The sequence below is a fragment of the Hipposideros armiger genome, unplaced genomic scaffold, assembly GCF_001890085.2.
Source record: "Hipposideros armiger isolate ML-2016 unplaced genomic scaffold, ASM189008v1 scaffold_3, whole genome shotgun sequence".
Lineage (NCBI taxonomy): Eukaryota > Metazoa > Chordata > Mammalia > Chiroptera > Hipposideridae > Hipposideros > Hipposideros armiger.
This window is the reverse complement of record NW_017731353.1, coordinates 2,127,161-2,146,285: the sequence shown is the minus strand read 5'-3', so window position 1 is coordinate 2,146,285 and position 19,125 is coordinate 2,127,161. Positions and strand designations below refer to the sequence as shown.

At 56.6% G+C, this 19,125-nt stretch overlaps 3 protein-coding genes across 4 annotated transcripts in view; 1 reads left to right on the top strand and 2 right to left on the bottom strand.

Moving 5' to 3' along the window:
* Positions 1-2,529, bottom strand: part of LOC109379778 (tetratricopeptide repeat protein 16-like) — an 8,261-nt gene extending 5,732 nt beyond the window's left edge. The window contains exons 1-3 of the mRNA XM_019636683.1: positions 1,343-2,529; positions 494-738; positions 28-169 (exon numbers count right to left, since the gene is read on the bottom strand). Coding sequence (XP_019492228.1) covers positions 28-169; positions 494-738; positions 1,343-1,836 — 881 coding nt within the window. The 5' untranslated portion in view covers positions 1,837-2,529. The remainder of the gene's footprint in view (positions 1-27; positions 170-493; positions 739-1,342) is intronic.
* A 246-nt stretch (positions 2,530-2,775) lies between these two features.
* CFAP157 (cilia and flagella associated protein 157) lies at positions 2,776-15,497 on the bottom strand. The gene is made up of 13 exons (XM_019636668.1): positions 14,129-15,497; positions 12,444-12,715; positions 11,632-11,785; positions 10,897-11,164; positions 10,437-10,567; positions 10,059-10,209; positions 9,521-9,687; positions 9,194-9,371; positions 5,617-5,789; positions 5,231-5,321; positions 4,914-5,057; positions 3,724-3,824; positions 2,776-3,623 (listed from the first exon to the last, which is right to left on the bottom strand). The coding sequence occupies exons 1-13, from the start codon at positions 14,287-14,289 to the stop codon at positions 3,407-3,409; spliced, it is 2,208 nt and encodes a 735-aa protein (XP_019492213.1). The 5' UTR covers positions 14,290-15,497; the 3' UTR covers positions 2,776-3,406.
* Positions 7,040-11,090, top strand: PTRH1 (peptidyl-tRNA hydrolase 1 homolog). Of its 2 annotated transcripts, XR_002123276.1 has the most exons (6): positions 7,040-7,176; positions 7,541-7,760; positions 8,027-8,126; positions 8,304-8,349; positions 8,448-8,710; positions 11,008-11,090. XR_002123276.1 is itself a non-coding variant. In XM_019636727.1 (5 exons), exons 1-5 carry the CDS (start codon positions 7,069-7,071, stop codon positions 8,628-8,630), a joined length of 657 nt encoding a protein of 218 aa, XP_019492272.1. In that variant the 5' UTR covers positions 7,040-7,068; the 3' UTR covers positions 8,631-8,780. The 2 variants fall into 2 exon arrangements, 1 of the variants encoding a protein (XP_019492272.1); XM_019636727.1 differs by lacking the exon at positions 11,008-11,090 and having other exon boundaries at positions 8,448-8,780.
* Positions 15,498-19,125: the final 3,628 nt, after the last annotated feature.

Genomic DNA, 19,125 nt, shown 5'->3' with positions numbered 1-19,125 from the left:
CCCGCCCCTCACACAGCCCGCGCGCACTTGCTCTTCTGCTCGCAAAACCCCATCTTCTCCTGCAGCAGGCCCATGCGCAGGTTGGCGCCCTCGTCCTGCGGGCTCAGCTCCAGCGCCTGCTGGTAGTCCGCCTCAGCAAAGGTCAGATTGCCCAGCTGGAAGAAGCAATCTGGGGCCCCGGGGCGGGAGCTGAGTGGGTCCCCAGCCCCTGGGCCCAGGAGCCCCAGCCCAGTCTGCTCCACCCCCCGGAGGGCGGGGCCTGAAACTGGTGGCTGATAACACCCGTGGGCGGTCAGGGGCGCCCGCGGAGGTTTCCCGAGCCTCTGCGCGCCTCTTCCCAGTTGTCTGATTTCTGAGCATTCCTTAGATTGTAGCCAGTTTGTCGGTGGGACAGTGAGACTCTTAAATGTTTCCTCTTTCCCTCCTTCTGTCCTCCCTCCCTCAGGGGCCTCAAGTGCCCAGCCCTGGCCTTAGAGAGGCGAGCCCCACTCACCGCCGCGGTTGATGTACAGGCTCTTCTCCCGCTGCTCGTCCCTGAGGGCCTTGTTGAGCAGCAGCACGCTCTCCTGGTAGGCGCCCTGCACGTAGCAGTGCACCGCGAAGTCGTTGTAGGTCAGCAGCAGCTGGCGCTGCGCCTGCTGCACCAGGTCCTCCTGGTGCTCGGTCATCATGTCCAGCGCCTTCAGGATGTCCTCCACGGCGGCATCAAACTCCCGGAGCCGTCGGTACATGGTGCCCCTATGGGGGAGGGACATGAGAGCCAAAGCACCGCCACTGACCCGGTGGCTGGGCAAGCCGCTGCCCGCTTTGGGCCTTCCGACCCGCCGAGCTGGTGATGGGGCTCCCACGTCATGCACTAGGTGCGGCCTGTGGGGCCTGGATTGCTACTCAGATAACCTGCTAGTCCCTGGTCATTCCACTTTTCTCAAAACCAGCTTCTCTCTTTCTTTTTGGGAGCCATGTGCATGCCAGCCTCTATGCTAAGGCCTTTTTGTACCTGGGACAGATGGTTCGCCCCCACTGTTTATATGGGAAAACCCACACCCAAGGAAGTTAAATGGCCCTAAATCATGTGGTCAGCCCTTGGCAGGGCCAGATTCACCCGCAAGCCTTATCCACAGAGCTGGGCTGATCCTCCCACCATAAACTGCTCAGCTGGCCTAGGGGTCCAGGATTCCTTCAGGGGCAGTAGCAGAGACCACCTCCCATGATGCCTTGACCCCAGTGGGGAGTAGGGAAAGATTATTAGAGGCTAGATGGGGAAACAGAGGCCTAAGAAGGTTCATGGGCTCTCCTGAGACCACACAGCTGGACCCAAGACTGGCACCTCCGCACCCAGTACCGGAAAAGGAAGAAGCTGGGGTCCAGAGGGCTGTTTTCTATGGCACAGTTGATACACTGCAGTGCATGCTGCAGCTTGCCCTGCACGGCTAGGATCCCGGCATCCTGGAATGACTTCTGGGCCTGGTCCACCATCATCTTGAGCAGCACCTTGGCCTGTGGGTGCCTGGGATCCAAGAGCAAGGTGCTATGCAGGTCTTGATAGCAGAGTTTGGGCTGCAGGGGACAGGGGGTGACATCAGGGGTGCAGGCCAAGCTGAGCCCTACCCTGTCCAGTGGGGGGAGGAGGCAGACCTCCAGGCCTATAGGGGCCCTTCTTGGGACAGGCTGGCACCATGCCACCCATCCTTGGTGCCACTTCGCTGTTCTACCCTTCCTGTTTCTTGAAAGAGGCAGGGAACGTTGTGGGAAATCCCATCCCAGGCCCCAGCCCCGCTGGGCCTTTTCCAGAAGTGACCTCAGCTGAGCCAGCTCAGCCTTGGTGGTTTCTGCCATGGAATAGGGTCACAGATACTGCTTCCTTGGAGGACTTCTGCGTGGCTCACTCAAGGGTGTGGCCTCCCGACTGTGACTGTTGTGTCCTCCCTATCCTTCCCAGCACATCCTCCCCCACTCCCTTGACCTTTAAGCCCAAGATAACTCTGACCAAGAACAGATTCAGGCCTGGGCATGAGAGGAAAACATCCCCAGGCAAATACCTTCCACTGGGCGAGCAGGTCTGTCAGTCAGTCAACAAACAGTTTAGCATGCACCCTGTGTCCTATAGGATAATTGGTTGGAGGGGAGCAGGGCAACCTGCGACACCAGGTGTGAGTGGAAGTCGGGAAGGGGAAGATGGCAGAGGCTAGGGGCAGGGCTTTGGAGTAGGCGGACTTGGGTTCAAGGGCAGCACCACTGAGAACTGGCTGTGTGACCTTGAGCAAGTAACCCAGCCCCTCTGGACCTGTATCCTTACCTGTGAAGACTACAGATTGTATCCACTCAAAGGGTTATTGTGAGCCTTTAAGATAAACATGAGTCAAGTGCTTAGCATGTGCATTGCAGGGGCTGAAGTGGCAGGAACGGGGCTAAAACCCTGACAGTCAACAATCATTATCAGTAATTACTAGTCTCCTACCTTTGAAGGAGACTCTCCCACTGACTCACTGTTGGACATAGAAGCTCAACCCTCAGCGTAGGGAGGCTCATGTCTCCATCCACCCCCAGGGTGCCCCACCTGGTGAGCTGAGGTGAACCCCTCCCCAATCTCACCCACCCCCTGTTCCTTCCCCTCCTGAGTGTCCCAGCTCCCAGGCACCAGGCCAAGCGGGAACACGGGCCATTGTTCCGGATCCCTCCCGTCCCTCTGCCCACCCCCGGATCAGTCTCTGATCCTGACTTCCAAGGACTGTGGAACTGCCCCCTTCTTGCCCATCCTTCCTCCGGCTCCCTCCTCGCCTCCTCCCCCGGCTTCCCACCTCCAGCCTTGCACCCTCCAGCCCACGCTCCCCCGGAAGCCAGAAGGATCTTTCTAAAGCCCACTGCCTTGGGGAGCACCCTTATGAGGTTCTCGATGTCCCCAGGAAGAAGTCAGGGTCGTCCTGGGTTCACAGGGCCCTGTCCAATGCCTTCCCATGCCTGGGGTCCCCTCCTCCTTTGTGACCTCAAGCCTCCCTCGTCCCTAAGCCATTCCCTGTACTGTCTGTCTCCATGCCCAGCCCAGGGGATGTACCAGCTGGGGTGCTTAGTAAACATTCACTGAGGTAAATAAGAAAGGAAGGCAGCAGGAGGGGCCACTTTATCTAGTCGATCTCAGGTGGTGCTACGTATTCTCCTGAAATCATTCTTCATGTAATTATCTGTTTAGGGACGTCTCCCCTGGGCTGTGAGTTCTGTGAGGGTAGCAACGGCATAGGTCTCTCATCTTGTGGTTTCCAGGGGCCAGCGCAGGCCTGGCACAGAGCCAGGGCTGAGTGACAATGGAGCAACTACCTGACTGGCCACTGAGTGGTGAGTGCTGGTCAGGCCTCTGCCCAGACTGTCCCTGTCACACTGTGAGGATGTGGCTTCTGGGCTGCTTGATGGCCTAGTTGCCTCCTGTAATCTTGGGGCATGCTGGGAGCAACCAGGCTCTGGGGGGAAGGCCACCCCTGCCCCACCCTGCCTGTTCTACCTTCTGGAAGAAGTTATAGAGCCTAGCCCGGAGGATGTAGACATCAGCATTGGTCGTGCCATCCTTCACCTCTTTGGTGACGAGCAAGAGGCAGTCATGATGCCGCTGGAGGGCCAGGAGACAGGCCATGCTGAGGGCGGAGGGCAAAGGTGCTCTGTCTGCCAGGTGACAGGGACAGGAAGGGGCTGCTAGAGAACAAGGGCCGGCAAGGATGCAAATGGGGCACTCACCATCGGTAACGGAAGTGGGGTTTCTCGGGCTGGAGCTCAGAGGCTTGCGAGAAGATACTCAGGGCGTCCACAAAGGCACATTGCTCAAACAGGCACTGGCCCTGAGGACACAAGGGGCAGTCACTTCTGCTTGCATCCATGGCCTGGTAGCACTCATGAGAGGGGGTGGGCAACTTTGGGGTGAAAGGGGAGAGAGACAAGAGACAGGGACAGAGCTCTTTAGATCTGGAGAGACTTTAAGAGATAGAGATACAGAGATGGGGAGAAATACAGAGCTGGGGAGACAGAGCAAGAGAAAGTGAGAAATATACACCTGGCAAGAGTCAGACAGCAATACAGAGACACAGGAACAAAGAGAAATAGAGAAAATTTGGGAGGTAGACAAGAACCGCAGAGCTAACAGTAACAGGCTCCAGCCTGGACTAGGGCTTCAGGTGGCAGGCCAGGTGTTAAGAACTTGAACTTGTTATCTCGCTGGTAATAACTAGCATCCCCCTTTTAGATAAAAGAACTGAGGCTCAGAGAGGTGAAGTAACTTCCCCAAGGTCACACAGGAAGTGCCAGTACGGGACTCAGGACCCTGACAGATTAAGCACATGGTTTGGGTGCCCTGAATGTTTCTTTTCAAGAATTGAGTAATTATTGACATTAAAGATATCAAAGTTGTCAAAATGGAAAAAAATCAGGACTTTGTTGGTATTTTATGGTTTAATATTGTTTTTATTTTGAATTGCAAGTGGGGGGTATTATTACCTTTTTAGTGCTTAGAGCCTCTAGACTCTAGGTCTGTGCTGTCCAGTACAACAGCCACCAGTTTCATGTGGCTATACACATTTAAATTCATTAAAATGAAATACAATTTAAAAATTAGTCACACTTGCCACATTTCAAGGGCTCAACAGTACCATGTGGCTAATGGCAGCCAGATTGAACAGTGTCAAGTAGATCATCATTATTGCAGAAAGTTCTATTGGACAGTGTTGCAAAACTTTACCCAGCTCTGGTGGTACACCAACTCCAGAGGTGGGAGAGGTCATGAGAGGGGCAGCAGGTGGGGTGACAGAGATAGGGACAATGAGGTCCCCAGGGAGTCAGAACTAGTCTTGGGAGCAAACAATAGCAGGAGGGAGAGCCAGCAGGCCTGGGTGTGAGGTGGGCGCCTGGTGTGGGCCTCGGGCAGCCCCAGGCACCTGCAGGTAAAGCACCAAGCTGAGCCGCTCCAGGTAGTTGGTGTTCTCTGGCTGGCAGAAGTAGGCCCTCCGCAGGTTCTGGGCGGCTGAGGAGAAGTCGCAGAGCTGGATGTAGGCTTCGGCCCTTAGGGCATAGAAGTCTACCTGAGGGAGAGGGGACCCAGGCTGCTGTCCACGCCCCACAGTCCACCCTGAGGGTTGACTCTCAGTTACCAGCAGGGACTTGGTGGCCCTACGAGGAGGGTCCTGGCAGGTGTGACAGTGAGGGGAAGTGTGTACCAGAGACTGCCCATGTCCATCCAAACCCTCCCCCTCACCAGCTGGGAGTCCAGGTGGAGGGCACGTGAGAAGAACAGCACGGCCAACTCCCAGTCTTCCTTCTCCAAGCACCGATGGCCTCGCTGGTAGCTGTGGGGGTAGGGGGCACAGGCAAAGGGGCTGGCCCTGACTTTGACCAGCCCAGGGCACACAACTGGGGCACTTAGGTGGAAAAACAGGAGGGGTAGACAGAGATCTAGGGAGAGGCTGGCATTCTTGGAGCTCATCCAGGCCAGCAGCCTTGTATCCACTGAGGCGGAAGAGACCTTACACAGTTGAGTTCACTGAAGCCCAGGGAGGTAGAGTAACTGGCCCAAGGCTGCACAGCATGTCAATGGCTGTGCAGGGGAGGAACCTAAAACCCTGGGGCAAGGTAGTCACTCACTACTCCTTGACTTTGAGGGACACTGTTAACCCAGTGGTCGTTGGTCTTGTATCACCAAAGCTTTGGAACACCTGGCTGGTCCCAAAGATGCGCTGTAGGGTGTCTTTTAGGACTGGAGTCGTCCATGGCTTTGGGATGTGCTGTGAGGGAACCTGGTCAAGCCTCAGACCATCCTAGAATCAAGGGACAGCAAGCTGGAGCAGACCTCAGAGATGACCCCCTCTCCACTTACACACTCTCTTCAGGTATTTTACAGGAGGAGTAGAAATGAGGCCTGGTAGGAGGCACAATCTGGGGTCTGATAGCATTCCCAGTCCCATTCCCCTTAGGGATGTGCCAACTTCTCTCTGTCTCCATTTCTGCGTTTCTTCCTCTCCTATGGTCAAGGTCAGGGGTCAAGGTTCTCATGCTCACACTGCCCTCTGCTCTTCTGGTCCTTCCTTCTCAGCTCCAACCTGCAGCTACTGACACCCAAAACTCTAATGTCTCCAGCTCAGGCCCTCCCCCAAGCTCCAGGCCCCAGGGTCCTGCAGCCCCTAGCACATCATGTGGGAGCCTCACGCCCAGGAGGCCAAACTGAGAACCTCACCTGACTTCTGCCCCAGCTTTCCCACCTCAGTGAGTCCACCTTCTCTGCCAGCCAGAGACCTATGTCCCATCAGTCCTCAAGTCCTCTGTCCCACTTCCTAAAGGTCTCTTAGATTCCTCCTCTTCTCTTACCCTCTTGTCTGGGCCAAAGCAATCTGTGTCAGTACACCGACTCTGGCCACCCCTCTGACCTCCCCACCAGCCACACACTCCAAGCCCTCTGTTCTCTGTACAGTGGCCTGGGACTTTCCTGAATTGCACAACTGATCCTGCCTCTCAGGTACTTAAAACCTTTCCTGCGAGCTCAGCCTGTGTCTCTTCACCCCCGACGCTCTGCCTATGCTTTCGCCTTCTCCCGCACCTCTCTGGAGTCTGTCATGAGGCCCCTTCCAGGAGGACCTCAAGGCCTGAGTTGGCTCTCTCGCAGCCCTCAACCTTGACGTTGCTAGGCACCATCTCCCCCGACGTCTACAGGCTCCGCCCCTCTGGCCACGCCCCCGGCATCCAAAGGCTGTTTCAGCCGTAAGAAGAGTAGCAAACTTTAGTTGGGAAGGCTGAGGCTACAGCAAGGAAAAGACTTGCCGGATTTCCGCAGCGAGATAAGACCATAGCGTGGACCAGAACAAAGCTCCCTCCTCCCAATCCGGAGGTCAAACAAGGGCTCTGCGAGTCCCACAACTAAGCTCACCAGGACACGGTGACGCCACGCCGCGGAATGCGCGGGGGCGCCCTGCCACTTCCGCCCCTCAGAAGCATGGCGGCCCTGTGGCCCGCCCGGATTGGACACTGGTGGCCGCCCCTGGGCAGATGGCGACCACTATTGGCCGAGGTCTGGGTGACGTCAGGGGGCGGGGCGGGCCTTGAATGGGGAGCAGCATGCCGTCGCTTAGCCTCTTGCGCGGGGGCCTGTGGTTGAGTCGAGCTATGAGCCGGTGCGTGTTGGAACCCCGACCCGCAGGGAAGAGGTGGTTGGTGAGTGTAGTGGAGGGGGCGACGTAGAGGCTCTCGGGCCCTAGCTCCAGTCTGCCATTCTCTCTCGGGCAAAGTCCCCCAAATTTCCTTGTCTCAGTTTTCGTATCTAGAAATGGGTCCATTACTCCGACGGGCTCCAAATGTCTAGGAACTCCGCTCCTGCACCAGGGCGCCCTGCCCGCCCAGCTCGCGGGGCACTAATTTCCACTTGGTCTTTTGGGGTCTCCAGGGTTTCTGGGCCCCTTCTTTACGACCCCTTTCCCACTCCGGTCCTCCCTTCCTCCGCTTTGGGTCCCAGGGGGCTGTTGTGAAATAAAGTGTGGCGAGAGTTGTCGGGCCTCAGCTTCCCTGGTGCCGCCCGCAGGTGGCCGGCCTAGGTAACCCTGGACTGCCCGGCACGAGACATAGCGTGGGCATGGCGGTGCTGGGGCACCTGGCGCGGCGGCTGGGTGTGGCGGAGAGCTGGGCGCGCGACCGTCGCTGCGCCGCCGACCTCGCCCTGGCCTCGCTCGGGGATGTCCAGCTGGTCCTGCTCCGGCCACGGCGGCTCATGAATGCCAACGGGCGCAGCGTGGCCCGGGCCGGTGAGTTGAGGGCACCAGCGGTGGGCCGGCCGGCAGGGAGGGCGCAGAGGCTAGAGAGGGCATTCTGGGCTGCGCAGACCTGTTCACGTCCAGGTGCCTGTTGAGCTCCAGTTACTGCATGGCCTCGGAGATTGTGGGCGCCTCAGTTTCTTTACATGTGAAGTGGGGTTAATTGTGGCTCCTCCTTGTGGGAGCCCTGAGTTGGGACAATGCCCTCTGGGCAGATCTGCAGTAACCAGGGCCACTGTTTCCCTCCCTGTGCCAAGCGGAGCTGTTCGGACTGACGGCTGAGGAGGTCTACCTGGTGCATGATGAGCTGGACAAGCCCCTGGGGAAACTGACCCTGAAGCTGGGGGGAAGCGCCAGGTGAGGCCCTGAGCCAGTTTAGGTGGGATAGGGAAGCTAGCCTCCCAGTTGGAGTGGTGTAGGGGTGCCGACTCGGTCTCGGCAGGGGATGGGGTGCTCTGATCCCAGTCTGGGCTGGGAGGGCTGAAGGGTGCTCCCCCAGGAAAGCACTGACTGCGCCTCCCATATCCCTTGAAGGGGCCACAATGGAGTCCGTTCCTGCATTACCTGCCTCAACTCCAATGTGAGTCCACTGCTCTGAACTGCTGTGGGTCGGGTGGGCCAGCATAGGGCCCCAACACTCCTCACCAAAGTTCCCTGGGCCCCTTTGCTTCCCAACAGGCAATGCCACGGCTGCGGGTAGGCATAGGGCGCCCTACGCACCCTGACGCAGTGAAGGCGCATGTGCTGGGCTGCTTCTCCTCCGCAGAGCAGGAGCTGCTGCCTCCATTGCTGGAACGCGCCATCGACCTGCTCCTGGACCACATCCGTGAGCGAAGCCAGGGGCCCTTGTTGGGCACCTGATACCAGTGGACACAGCTTCCTGCCTGACTGCCATGCCCACACACCCAGCCATATCCACAGAGGTGCCACGCCAACCTGTGGTATTCACTTTTTATATAAATCTTCTCTGGGCTGCTCCAGGCCTCCTACAGATTAAAGGGGGGGACTGTAGCTGGATTGGTCCATTTCTGGGATAGGGGGTTGGTCTTCTCTCTGTGTCTTACTTAGAAAGTAGGGAAATGTCAGGAAGACTGAACTTTTTGAATCTTTTTGAAGAACCAGAGGTGTGGATCTGTAAGATTAAAGATGCTGGCTGAGAAGCCAAGGCCTCCTCAGGGGGTTTTTACCCATCCCCTGCCTGTGGAGGAGGGGCCCAGCAAGACCCCCTCCCAGGGGCTGTGTGGGCATGCCTTAGCCCACTGAGGCGTTGCCACACCTTTCTTCAGCCCATTTCACAGATGGGGAAATGGAGCCTTAGAGAGGTCCATTCACATCTCCAAGGCCACACAGCTGCAGTATGGCCGAGCCATGATCTGCACCCAGGGCTGGCTCCATCTTGCTGTCATCAGGGCCCCAGCACTCACCTCAGAGATGCTCTGTGTGTTGAAGATTCCCACACGGGTAGTATGAGAGAGCAGCCTGAGGTCCTCAGGGTTGGGTGGGATGTGGGCCCTTCGAGGCACCAAGCCCAGGTCCCCCAGCTGGTAGGGTGTGATACTGGACAGCTGCTGCAGCAGACATCCCATCTTGGGTGGCTGGGTGCTGTGGGGAAGGGGCTGATGTCATCACCTCCATTTCACAAATGAGGCTGAGGTTTAGAAAGGCTTTGGGGAGCACACTTCCGGCCCAGGGTCACTGAGGACAGCCCTTGGACAAGTCCCATGGCTGCTTCTGAGGTCACACAGGGTTACCTCTCCTTGCGCGGGCCATGGGGCTGGTTCTCCTGGCGGGGACACGCAACCATCTGGGGGCTTAGGAACATGGCCGAGCTGAGCACGGCCAGCAGTTGCTGCAGCATTTTCTTGTGTTGCTGCTGGAACACTGCATCAGAATTGCTGTCTTCTGGCTCTGGTTGCATCTGCCAGGGGGGACAGGGGCGGGCCCATGGGGATCAGGCCCAGAGTGGCCCCAACACCCACCTCTGGGCAACTCCAACCCTAGTGCCTGTTTCTGCAAAGTGTTCCCTGGCTGTGGTGGGATACCCATCCTCCAAATGGGAAGACTGAGGCCCCAGGCCTTCCACGGCCTCAGAGAAGGACTCCATCCAGTTCCTTTGAGACCTTGATGGGATCTTTGAAGTGCAGAATCAGAAAAGGACGGGCTTGCCAGGAGTCTCTCAGGGGAAAGCTGAGGTCTCTGACCCTTGCCTGGCCTCCACATGGCCCAGTTATCTCTGAGCACTTTCTGTCCTTGGCCCAGTCCCCCCGCCGTCACCCACTTCCAGTTTACCTGCAGAATGTCCTGTAGGAAGGAGGTGGCCTGGGCCAGGGCTGTCTCCAGGCTTGCCCGAACCTTCTGCTCCTCGGTCAGCTCCTGCTGGAGCCGCTGCACCTCGGCTTGCAGCTGCTCCAGCTGCAGGCTCAGCTGGTCTTGCTGGCTCCTGGCCCGGGACCAGAGGAGTCAGCTGCCTCCCTGCCCCAGTGCGATGGGCTCTGCCATTTCTCTTTAGCCCACGGGGTCCTCATCCAGCCCCAAGCCTCAGCCTGTTGGACAGTGGAAGCCTCGAGGCCCCTCTAGAGAGGGGACGTCACTGGCCTGTGTCATGTGGCCATACAGGGATGGGCTCCTGCCTGTCCCACCGCTTGTCCCTCTGTGGGCCACACACACCTCAGTTCCTGCTTGTCCTTCTGCAGCTGCTTCAAGCTCTGCTCCAATGGGCTCAGCAGGAGGCACAGCTGCTCAGCCTCCACTCTGCCCTTCTGTTGCTCGTGGCATTTCTCCCTCAGCATGAGGATGATCTGTGGGTACAGGCAGGTGGCCATGCCCTGGGCCCGCCCACCCCCGCTGCCCCAGCTCCAGGCTCAGCCTGGGCTCAGACCATTGTGCAGAGAGGCCACATCTCTGGACAATGGCTGGGCAGAGCCCCCAGCTCTCCGGGAGGGAGCTCCACTTCCAAGTTATGGGGGCTTTAAACCAAATTCAAGAGAAACCGGAGCTGGGGCCAGCAGCCCAGAACCCCAACAAGGAGGGCCCCATCCCCTCACTGCTGCCTCCCTCACGACTTGACTCCAGCTTGGTCTGCCCCTGCCAGGCTGTGCTGCCCTGATGGCAGGGCTGGCAGGCACACCTTGTGGTGACCTCTGCTGCGGTGAGCCATGATCTTCTTGGTGCTCTCCAGCACCTCCAGCTGTTGGCACAGTTTGTCTTGGGCGCCCTTGAGCCGCTCATTCTCCTGCAGGAGCTGCATGCCGTGCCGGGAGGCCTTGGACAGCTGCAGGGTCATGGTGTTGTTCTCCCGGATGACCCGCTTTGTCGTGTTCCACATCTGGTCAGTGGCCACTTTGCGGAACTCAGTGGCCACCAGGTTCACACGCTGGATGATCTCCTTCCGCAGTCTAGTCAAGATGGGATGGGGGTGGGGGGTTGGGCAGAGTGGGCACAGGCCTCAGGCACCCCCTTCCTATGTGGGGGTCCCCAGAGCACCTAGAGCCACCTCTCTGCTCTTCCCCCAGGAGGGGAGAGGCTACAGGCAGGAGGCTTTTCACTGTAGACCTTTGTACCTTTGGAATTGTGAACCAAATCAATGTATTATTTATTACCTATGAAATAAATGTGATTTAAGTCACCGAATGTGGCAAAAGGAAGTCCAGGGGCTCTCCAGTGCGGCATGAGGACTAGAGCTGGGAGCTTGTTTGTTTTTCTCCCACCCTCCAGAAATCAGCCAGGAGTCTGAGGAACCGCAGGGTGGGGAGTGGATGAGCTAGTGCAGTCCCCCCATTTAGAAGCCGAGGTGAGCGGCAGTCCGAGGCCTGGGCTGTTTCTGGCCCCACCGTTGACAGCTGCCAGCACTTGGCCTGCCCACCTGTCCTTGTCCAGCACCGACTTCTTCTCCAGGTTGTACACGTAGTTCTTGTATTCCTTCCCCTGCGTCTGCAGCTGGTCCTCCAGCCATGTGAGTTTCTCCGTGAGCTCCTCTTTCTGCAGCCGGAACTCCTCCAGGGCTGCCAGCTTCCCACCTGCCCCACCAGGCCTGGTGAGGGGCCGCCTGGGGAGGGCAGGGCCCAGGGTAGCGAGGGCCTGAAGCAGCCCCCTCCCCCTCCCTTCCTCTTACCTTCCCTGTGGTTCCTGACCCAGCAGGGCCAGACCCCTGTCCCTACGCCGCCGAGTCCTGCCCACCTGTATTGCTTTAGTCTGGAAAGCTCTCTCTCTTCCTCTCCACTCATCTTTCCGAGCCTCATTCAGGTTTCACCTCTGAGAAGCCTTTGACACTCTCCCCCACCCCCCTCTCATGAAAGTGACGATGACAGTAGGTACCCAACTTGAATACCTTCTCTGGGCCAGGCACTGATGCTGTCATTAAGCCTAAAAACAGCTGAGTGACCTTGGCCAAGACACTTAACCTTCCTGAGGTGCTCCCTCACCTACCAACAGGTGTGATAGTATTTCCTGCCTTGTAGGATTGCTGGGACCATGACGGAAGGTAATGTGGGAAGCAGAACAAAGCTGTTGTTACTCAAGGCAGACATATTATTCCCATTTCCCAGGTGGGAAAACAGGGTCAGAGAGAAGTGCTTGCCCGAGGCCACAGACAGTGGTAGAACCAGGACTTGAGCCCAAAGAGCCAGAGCCTCGGATTCCCTGTCCCTGCGGGGTGTGCCCCCAGGCCCCTCTCACCAAGGATGATGTTCTCTGTGGTGAGCTGGTCCTTGGTCTCCTGGAACTCATGGCGCACCTGGGCTAGCTGTGCCTCGAAGGCATCCTTCTCCAGCTCCCTGGCCAGCTGCATGCTTTGGAGCTGCTTGTTGAGGTCCGTGATCTCATCCACCCTCTGGTTGAGCGCACGCTTGAGGAAGGCCACGATCTCCTTTTTGTTGCTGGCCAACTGCTCAAACTCCTGGCGTAACAGCTTCTCTTGGATGGCCAGCTCATCCCACTTACGCTGGTACCTGAGACGAGGGCCGGGCAGAGGTGCAGGGGTCTGGGGATGGCATGCCTCCGTGCACAGGGCCTGCTCCCCAGGACCCTCCTGCAGAGGGGCATTTGAGGTTCCTCAGTTGGAATTCAGCCTCATCTCCCCCAATCTGTGCTCATGACCACAGCCAGCGCTTGTGCTCAGTGCTTTATGTTCATTACGTCACTACCTGTAAGTCCCATGAGGGCCTTTGTTATGTTCATAGCTGTGTCCCCAGCACCTAGGACAGTGCCCGGTACACAGAACTCAGTGTGTATTGAATTCTCACAACAACCCATAAGGAAGTGGGTTCTATGATTATACCCATTTTACAGATGAGGAAACGAAGGCTTAGAGGGATGAAGAAACGCCTAGTTAGTAAGTGGCAAAACCAGAACTGAAGCTGAAGTCAGTCTGACCCGAGTTGAGGCTCTTAACCACAATGCCTACTGCCAGTCGACCAGCTGCGTACCTGCACACACTTCCACACTTTGCAATCTCAAGCCTTTGCTTCGGCTATCTTCCTTACCCTCAACCATTGAGTGGTACCTCCGTGGTGGAGCCTTCTTGGCCCTGAGCTACATTTGTGACTCACTTTGGTGCCCTCCTATAGGTTGGCCCTTGTCCCACTGGGTGGTCGAGACTTGATGTGTCTGTCTTCTGCACTTGGCAGACCCCTGACCTTCACCACTGTACTCTTGGGGCCTGGCAGAGGGGCTTGGCAAATAGTAATGACCAAATAACTGCTCCAAATGCATTTTTCCCAAATCTATTTGGTCTCAGCTTGACGGAAGCTCGTGAATTTTTTTGAGTATCACATAATCGATTTATTCGTTTCCAATGGAATAGTTGGTAGAAGTTATTTGGAAAGATGTTTTACTTCAGAATCTACTCAACCATCTTTTGCATGGCCACTGCCTAGAAGGCACTGCAGGGTACAGAGCTGAATGGCCTGCTTTGTGGAGCAAGGAAGCAGCTTGGTGTAGGGCAGTCGGGGGGGGGGACCAGGGCTTCCATTCTGGCACCTCCTTCTGGGGGTGACTCCCCTTCCCTGAGCCTCAGTCCCACCACTTGTGCAATGGGGGTGATGTCAAGACCTCTCTCGTACCGTTTCGGGGACACAGTGAACCATCTGGCACACACGACTCAACATTAGCTGCATCTGCAGGCTCATCAGGGGATGAACCACCGCCTGTGTCACCAAAGGGGTTTGTCTTTCAAAGGTCACCCTGAGACTGGACTAGTGCATCATAACTGAGAAGAAACTAAGTTTTAAAATAAAAATGATCAAGTAAGTGTGTCTTGGAAGAGTCAGAGAACCCCTCAGCCCCAGGCGAGCCTGCACAGTGGCCAGCTCCGAGCGGAGCTGCTGACCCAGCAGGACCAGCCTCCGTGCCTGTCCACCCACCGGGCCAGCCTGTCCTCCAGGTCTCGGATCTGGATGTGGTAGAACTCCCGGGTCTCCTCCGCTAAAGGCATTTCCATGACCATGCTGGAATCCTTCTTGCCACCTTTCTTCTTGACCTTGGGCTCCTTGGCTCCCTTACTTGCCTTCTTTTTGGGAGCCATGGCTAGTGGCAACCGCTACTCCAGGGCCCCTTTAAGAGAGGCTAACTGGTTGCTAAGGAAGTTGGTCTCATACATAGCAACAAACTGACGAATGAGGCAAGGCTTAAAGGGACCCTGCCTTCCTGGCAAGACTGGGCACTGGCGAATGGTTTCTGCCGGCACTGGCGAATGGTTTCTGCCTCCAAGGCTGACAGCACCACAGAGACCCCCGGCTGCAGTGTCCCAGGCGATGGTGTCTCAGCGACCCGGATGTCAGGCTCTCGGGGCACTCTTTGGGGCTCTGGGCAGATCCTTCCCCCAAGTATGAATAAGTGACATGGAAATAGTAGAGTGGGTCAGAGCCCCAGAAACCACCAGCCTGCCCCTTTGTGGCCATCAGAGGGGGCAACTTCCCCAGAGCTCGCCAGGACCAGAAGAAGCTGGTCATCTGGCCCCCAGGCCTAGGAGCCCCTCCCTGAGACCAGCTTAATTCTTTGGTGATGCAGCTACACAGCAGAATCATCCTCTTAGTTCACCCAAAGTGGGGTTGGGGAGGCAGTAAGTATGGTAAGAAATAGATGTTTTACATAGGAGGCTCCAATACTGGGGTCTCAGGACATCCCTGTCCTGAGGCTGGCTCGGTTTTCCACAGGGCTCAGTGGACGTGCTCCATCTACTCATGAAAACAAACACTGACCCCTGAAAACAAAGGCCTGCTCTGTAGCTTTGGCCTAGGATGGCAGCATCCTGGGGGTGGGGGCGGTAAGTGTCCAGCTGCCAGGTGCCCTGGATGGCAGCCGTGTGCCCCAACCAGGCTCTCGCCTCTCTGTGCTCCATTTCCAGCCCTCATCTCCAGCCAGCCATGCCTGCTTGTGGCCCAGGCACTTCCTGGGACAGTGGCAGGTTCTCTTCATCCCTGTTGTCCCAAGACTTGGCACTTAGCAAGAGATGATGCAATCCATCCTGAAAGTCCGGTGGCTAGACAAGGGGAAGCTCAGATTACTTCAGTATCTGGGGATGGTTTAAGTGGCTGTATCTTGTGAACTGAGGGGAGCCATCCTTGCAGTGGGTCTCAGGGGATGAGGAGGGGTCAGAAACACAGGAAGGTGGGTGTTTACTTTTGGCAGCGAGGCAGGTTGGAGCAGTGATTGGTTAAAAGTGGATTCAAGAGCTCACTTGGGAGCACCAGCTCTGAGCAGCAGGGCCGTGGTTCGGATCCCACATTGAGGGCCAGTGACGTTCGCCCTCTACAGCTAAGATGGTAAACAACAGCTCGACCTGGAGCTGGGCTGCTGTGAGTCGCCTGCGATGGCGTAGGCTGCAGCAGGGCTGCAGTGGGCTGCCATGAGCTATGTGAGTGGCTGGCAGCCAGTGTGAGCGGCTGATAGCCGGTGTGAGCTACCAGGAGCCGCTGTGAGTGGCCGACCAATGACTGGCGACTGATTGCCTCAGCCGGGAAGAATGCAATGATAATACCAACATGGGCCAGTGAAGCGACGTCCTCCACAACTAGACTGAAGAACAAAACAGCAATTTGTCCACCTGTCTGTTCCCCTTCCCCATTCCCCAACGCTGTTCCCCTCCCCGCAATTCCCCAATAAAAACATCTTTAAAAAAAAAAGTGGATTCAAGTTTGTTTGCCCAGGACTGCAGACAAGGTGACACTGGCCCCAGAGGAGAGGCCAGGCCCAGGGCCCCAAACTTGAGGCCAGCAGGGGGCTGCCCCTTCATTCATCCAGCTGGAGATTTGCTCTCCTCCCTGTCCCCTCCCTGACCTGAATGGCTCCCCCTACAGGAGCCTAGCCCAGGCAAAGGATCCCCACAGTGACCCCCAGCTGCCTCTCCCGACTCTTACCTGAGGCCCGTCTCAGGGGGTAGCTTCGAATCCCCAGCCAGGTGAGGCGTCATGGCCAGCAGTCCCCCAGGCTGCCTGGAGCCCACAGGTGGCAGCACGGGGACCTGTACTCCCTCCTGTGTTGGTACCAGGGCTGCTCCTGGGGGTCAGGGCCAGGCTTATAAATACGGCTGCAGGGGGTGCCCAGTTAGCTCAGTTGGTTAAAGCGTGGTGCTGATAACACCAAGGTTGCCGGTTCAATCCCCACATGGGCCACTGTGAGCTGCGCCCTCCCTAAAAGAGTCAACATTGGGCCGGCCGAGTGGCGCAATGTTTAAGAACTGGCTTGGGATGCCAGAGGGCCCCGGTTCAGATCCCACGTATGAGGGCCAGTGACACTGCCCTCTACAGCTAAGATGCTGAACAACAGCTCAACCTGGAGCTGGGCTGTCGTGAGTTGCCAGCGACGGCGTAGGCTGCAGCCCCTGTGGCAGTGGGCTGCCATGGGCTACCGTGTGTAGCCAGCAGCCAGCGTGAGCGGCCAGCAGCCAGCGTGAGCAGCTAGCAGCCGCAGTGAGCGGCCGTCCAGAAGCCGGCGACTGATCTGCCTCGCTCGGGAAGAGCGCAATGATGGTGCCAACTTGGGCCAGTGAAGCAATGTCCTCCACAACTAGACTGAAGAACAAAACGACAGCAACTTTTCTGTTCCCCTTCCCCCAATTCCCCAGTGCTGTTCCCATCCCCAATTCCCCAATAAAAACGTTAAAAAAAAAAGAGTCAACATTGCCATTGTAGCATGAAAGCAATGTGTTACCAATGACCATGGCTGTTCTCCAATAAAATTAAAATTTAAAAAAATGCGGCTGCAGTCACAGGGCAAGGGTGCCCAGCTGGACTTCCCAGCCATCCTAACGGGGTGGGGGTGGGGAAGGAGGTGCCACAGGTCAGAGGATGTCCCTTTCTGGAGTTTGTTTGGAGATCTGCTCCAACGCTCCCTATTCTGGGGCCACAGGCCATCCGCTCCCCAGCGACACCTTCTCATTGCTGCTTCTCGGACTGTCTTCTGGTCCTACACTGGGGACTGGGGACAGTGGACCTAGAGCTGCTGGGGCTGCCGGACTTTGTGGTCTGGGTCTTCTGAGAGGAGTCGGCGCAGTGCACACAGCCTGGCAGTGACCGGTGGGCTGGGGACACTGCCACCTCTGGGAGGCTCTGGAGAGAAGGAAGCCTGGCTTGAGGGGACAGGGGGGCCAGGCATCATAAAACATGCCTGAGGCCTCGAGCACTTCTGTGGGGCACATGGCGTGAGAGATCCATTCACCCAGGGTGTGTGTGTGGATATAATACTACCCCCACAGTGTGAGCTCATGAGGACCCAATCTGTCTTGTTCACAGCTGCATCCCGAGCCTAGGATGAAAGCTGGCACATAGTAGGTTCTCAGCAAACATCTGGCTAACTGACTAAGACCAAACGGGGACAGAATTCCCAAACAGCACAGTAAGGAAGTGGATGGACCCTCATCTCAGCAAAACAACAATTTAACTGGTGAAGATTTTTTTTTTTAAAGCAACAATCATTTAATGTGTCTGGAGATTGTTCTAAGGGTATATAGTAAATGGGAAACACATCCAAGAAAATCCAAGTCTTCACAAGAATTAGTGTGGTATTTGAGCAATGACCACTCCCTCATCTGCAGGGGTAGCATAAGAAATACATATATTTGCTCTTTGCCCCCCAGGTTTCTAGCACAGAGCTCCTAAAACCCTTGGGATTTTCTGATTGAGTGGAGTATCTTTTGTTATTCATAACAAGCCCCCTTCTGACCATATTTGACTTTATGCTAATGAGGTGATTCCAGGGGTGGGGGATAGCTTAAGAATGGGGCTGCTTACCAGAAAGACCTTGCACATAACTAGAGGGTTAGAACATTTAGCAGATTCCCCCAGCCCCGCCCCACCCCCACGAATGGGAAGGCGGGAGGGGCTGGAGGCTGAGCTTAATTACCAGCAGCCAATGATTTAACTAACCTTGCCTACTGGGTGAAATCTCCATAAAAACTCCTAAACTGTGGGCTTTGGGGAGCTTCCAGGCTGGTGAACATGTGGAGGTGCTTGGAGGGTGGTGTGCCTGGAGGGGGCATGCAGGCTCTGGGCCACCGCACCCTCCGTATCTTGCCCCATACAGCCCTTCCATTTGGCTGTTCTTGAACCGTATCCTTTATAATAAACCAGTTAAAGTAAGTAAAGTGCTTTCCTGTGTTCCATAAGTTGTTCTAGTGAATTATCAAACCTGAGGAGGGGGTTGTGGGAACCCTCAAATTTGTAGTCAGCTGGGCAGAAGTGTGGGTAGCCTGGACACCCCATTGGAGGCTAGCATCTGAAATGGGGGCAGTTTTGTGGGATTGAGCCCTTGACCTGTGGGATCTGCACTAACTCTTGAGTAGTTAGTGTCAGAATTGACTTGAACAAGCGGACACCCAGTTAGTGTCAGAGACTTGGAGACATGGTGTGGTGTGGAAAAGCGACATGTGTTTGGTGTCAGAAGTTAACATGCTCCTCCTCCGCCCAGCTCTGTGTAACGGAAGGTTTACCTCGGAGGGATGCACTACTTCGGGTAGGTTGTGGTCGAGAAGATGGGGCCTCCCTCTCCTCCCAGCTCCTAGTATGAGGCCACAGTCTCACCCTGGGGAGGAGCAAGAGGGTGGCCTTTCTCATCCTCCTCTGCTAGCCCTGTGCTGCAGAATTTCTATTCCAAGCAAGTGCCACAGGGAGGACCGTCCCACACAGACCCACTTGTAGGGCGGAAGCTCTACTCCAGATGCGGCGGGGTGAGAATACTTGGACCCCGATGGCTCCCGCCTCAGCTAGCTCATAGGGTGGAGGTTTCGCATTGTGGGGGCAAGCTGAGAAGACCAGGTCACCCTAGTGACCACTTCTGACCCAGGAGTGACTCCTAGGAATTCAGACTTTAAAATACTTCCAGTTATCTCTAGAAGTGAGGAAGACTATGCATGTCCAAGGCT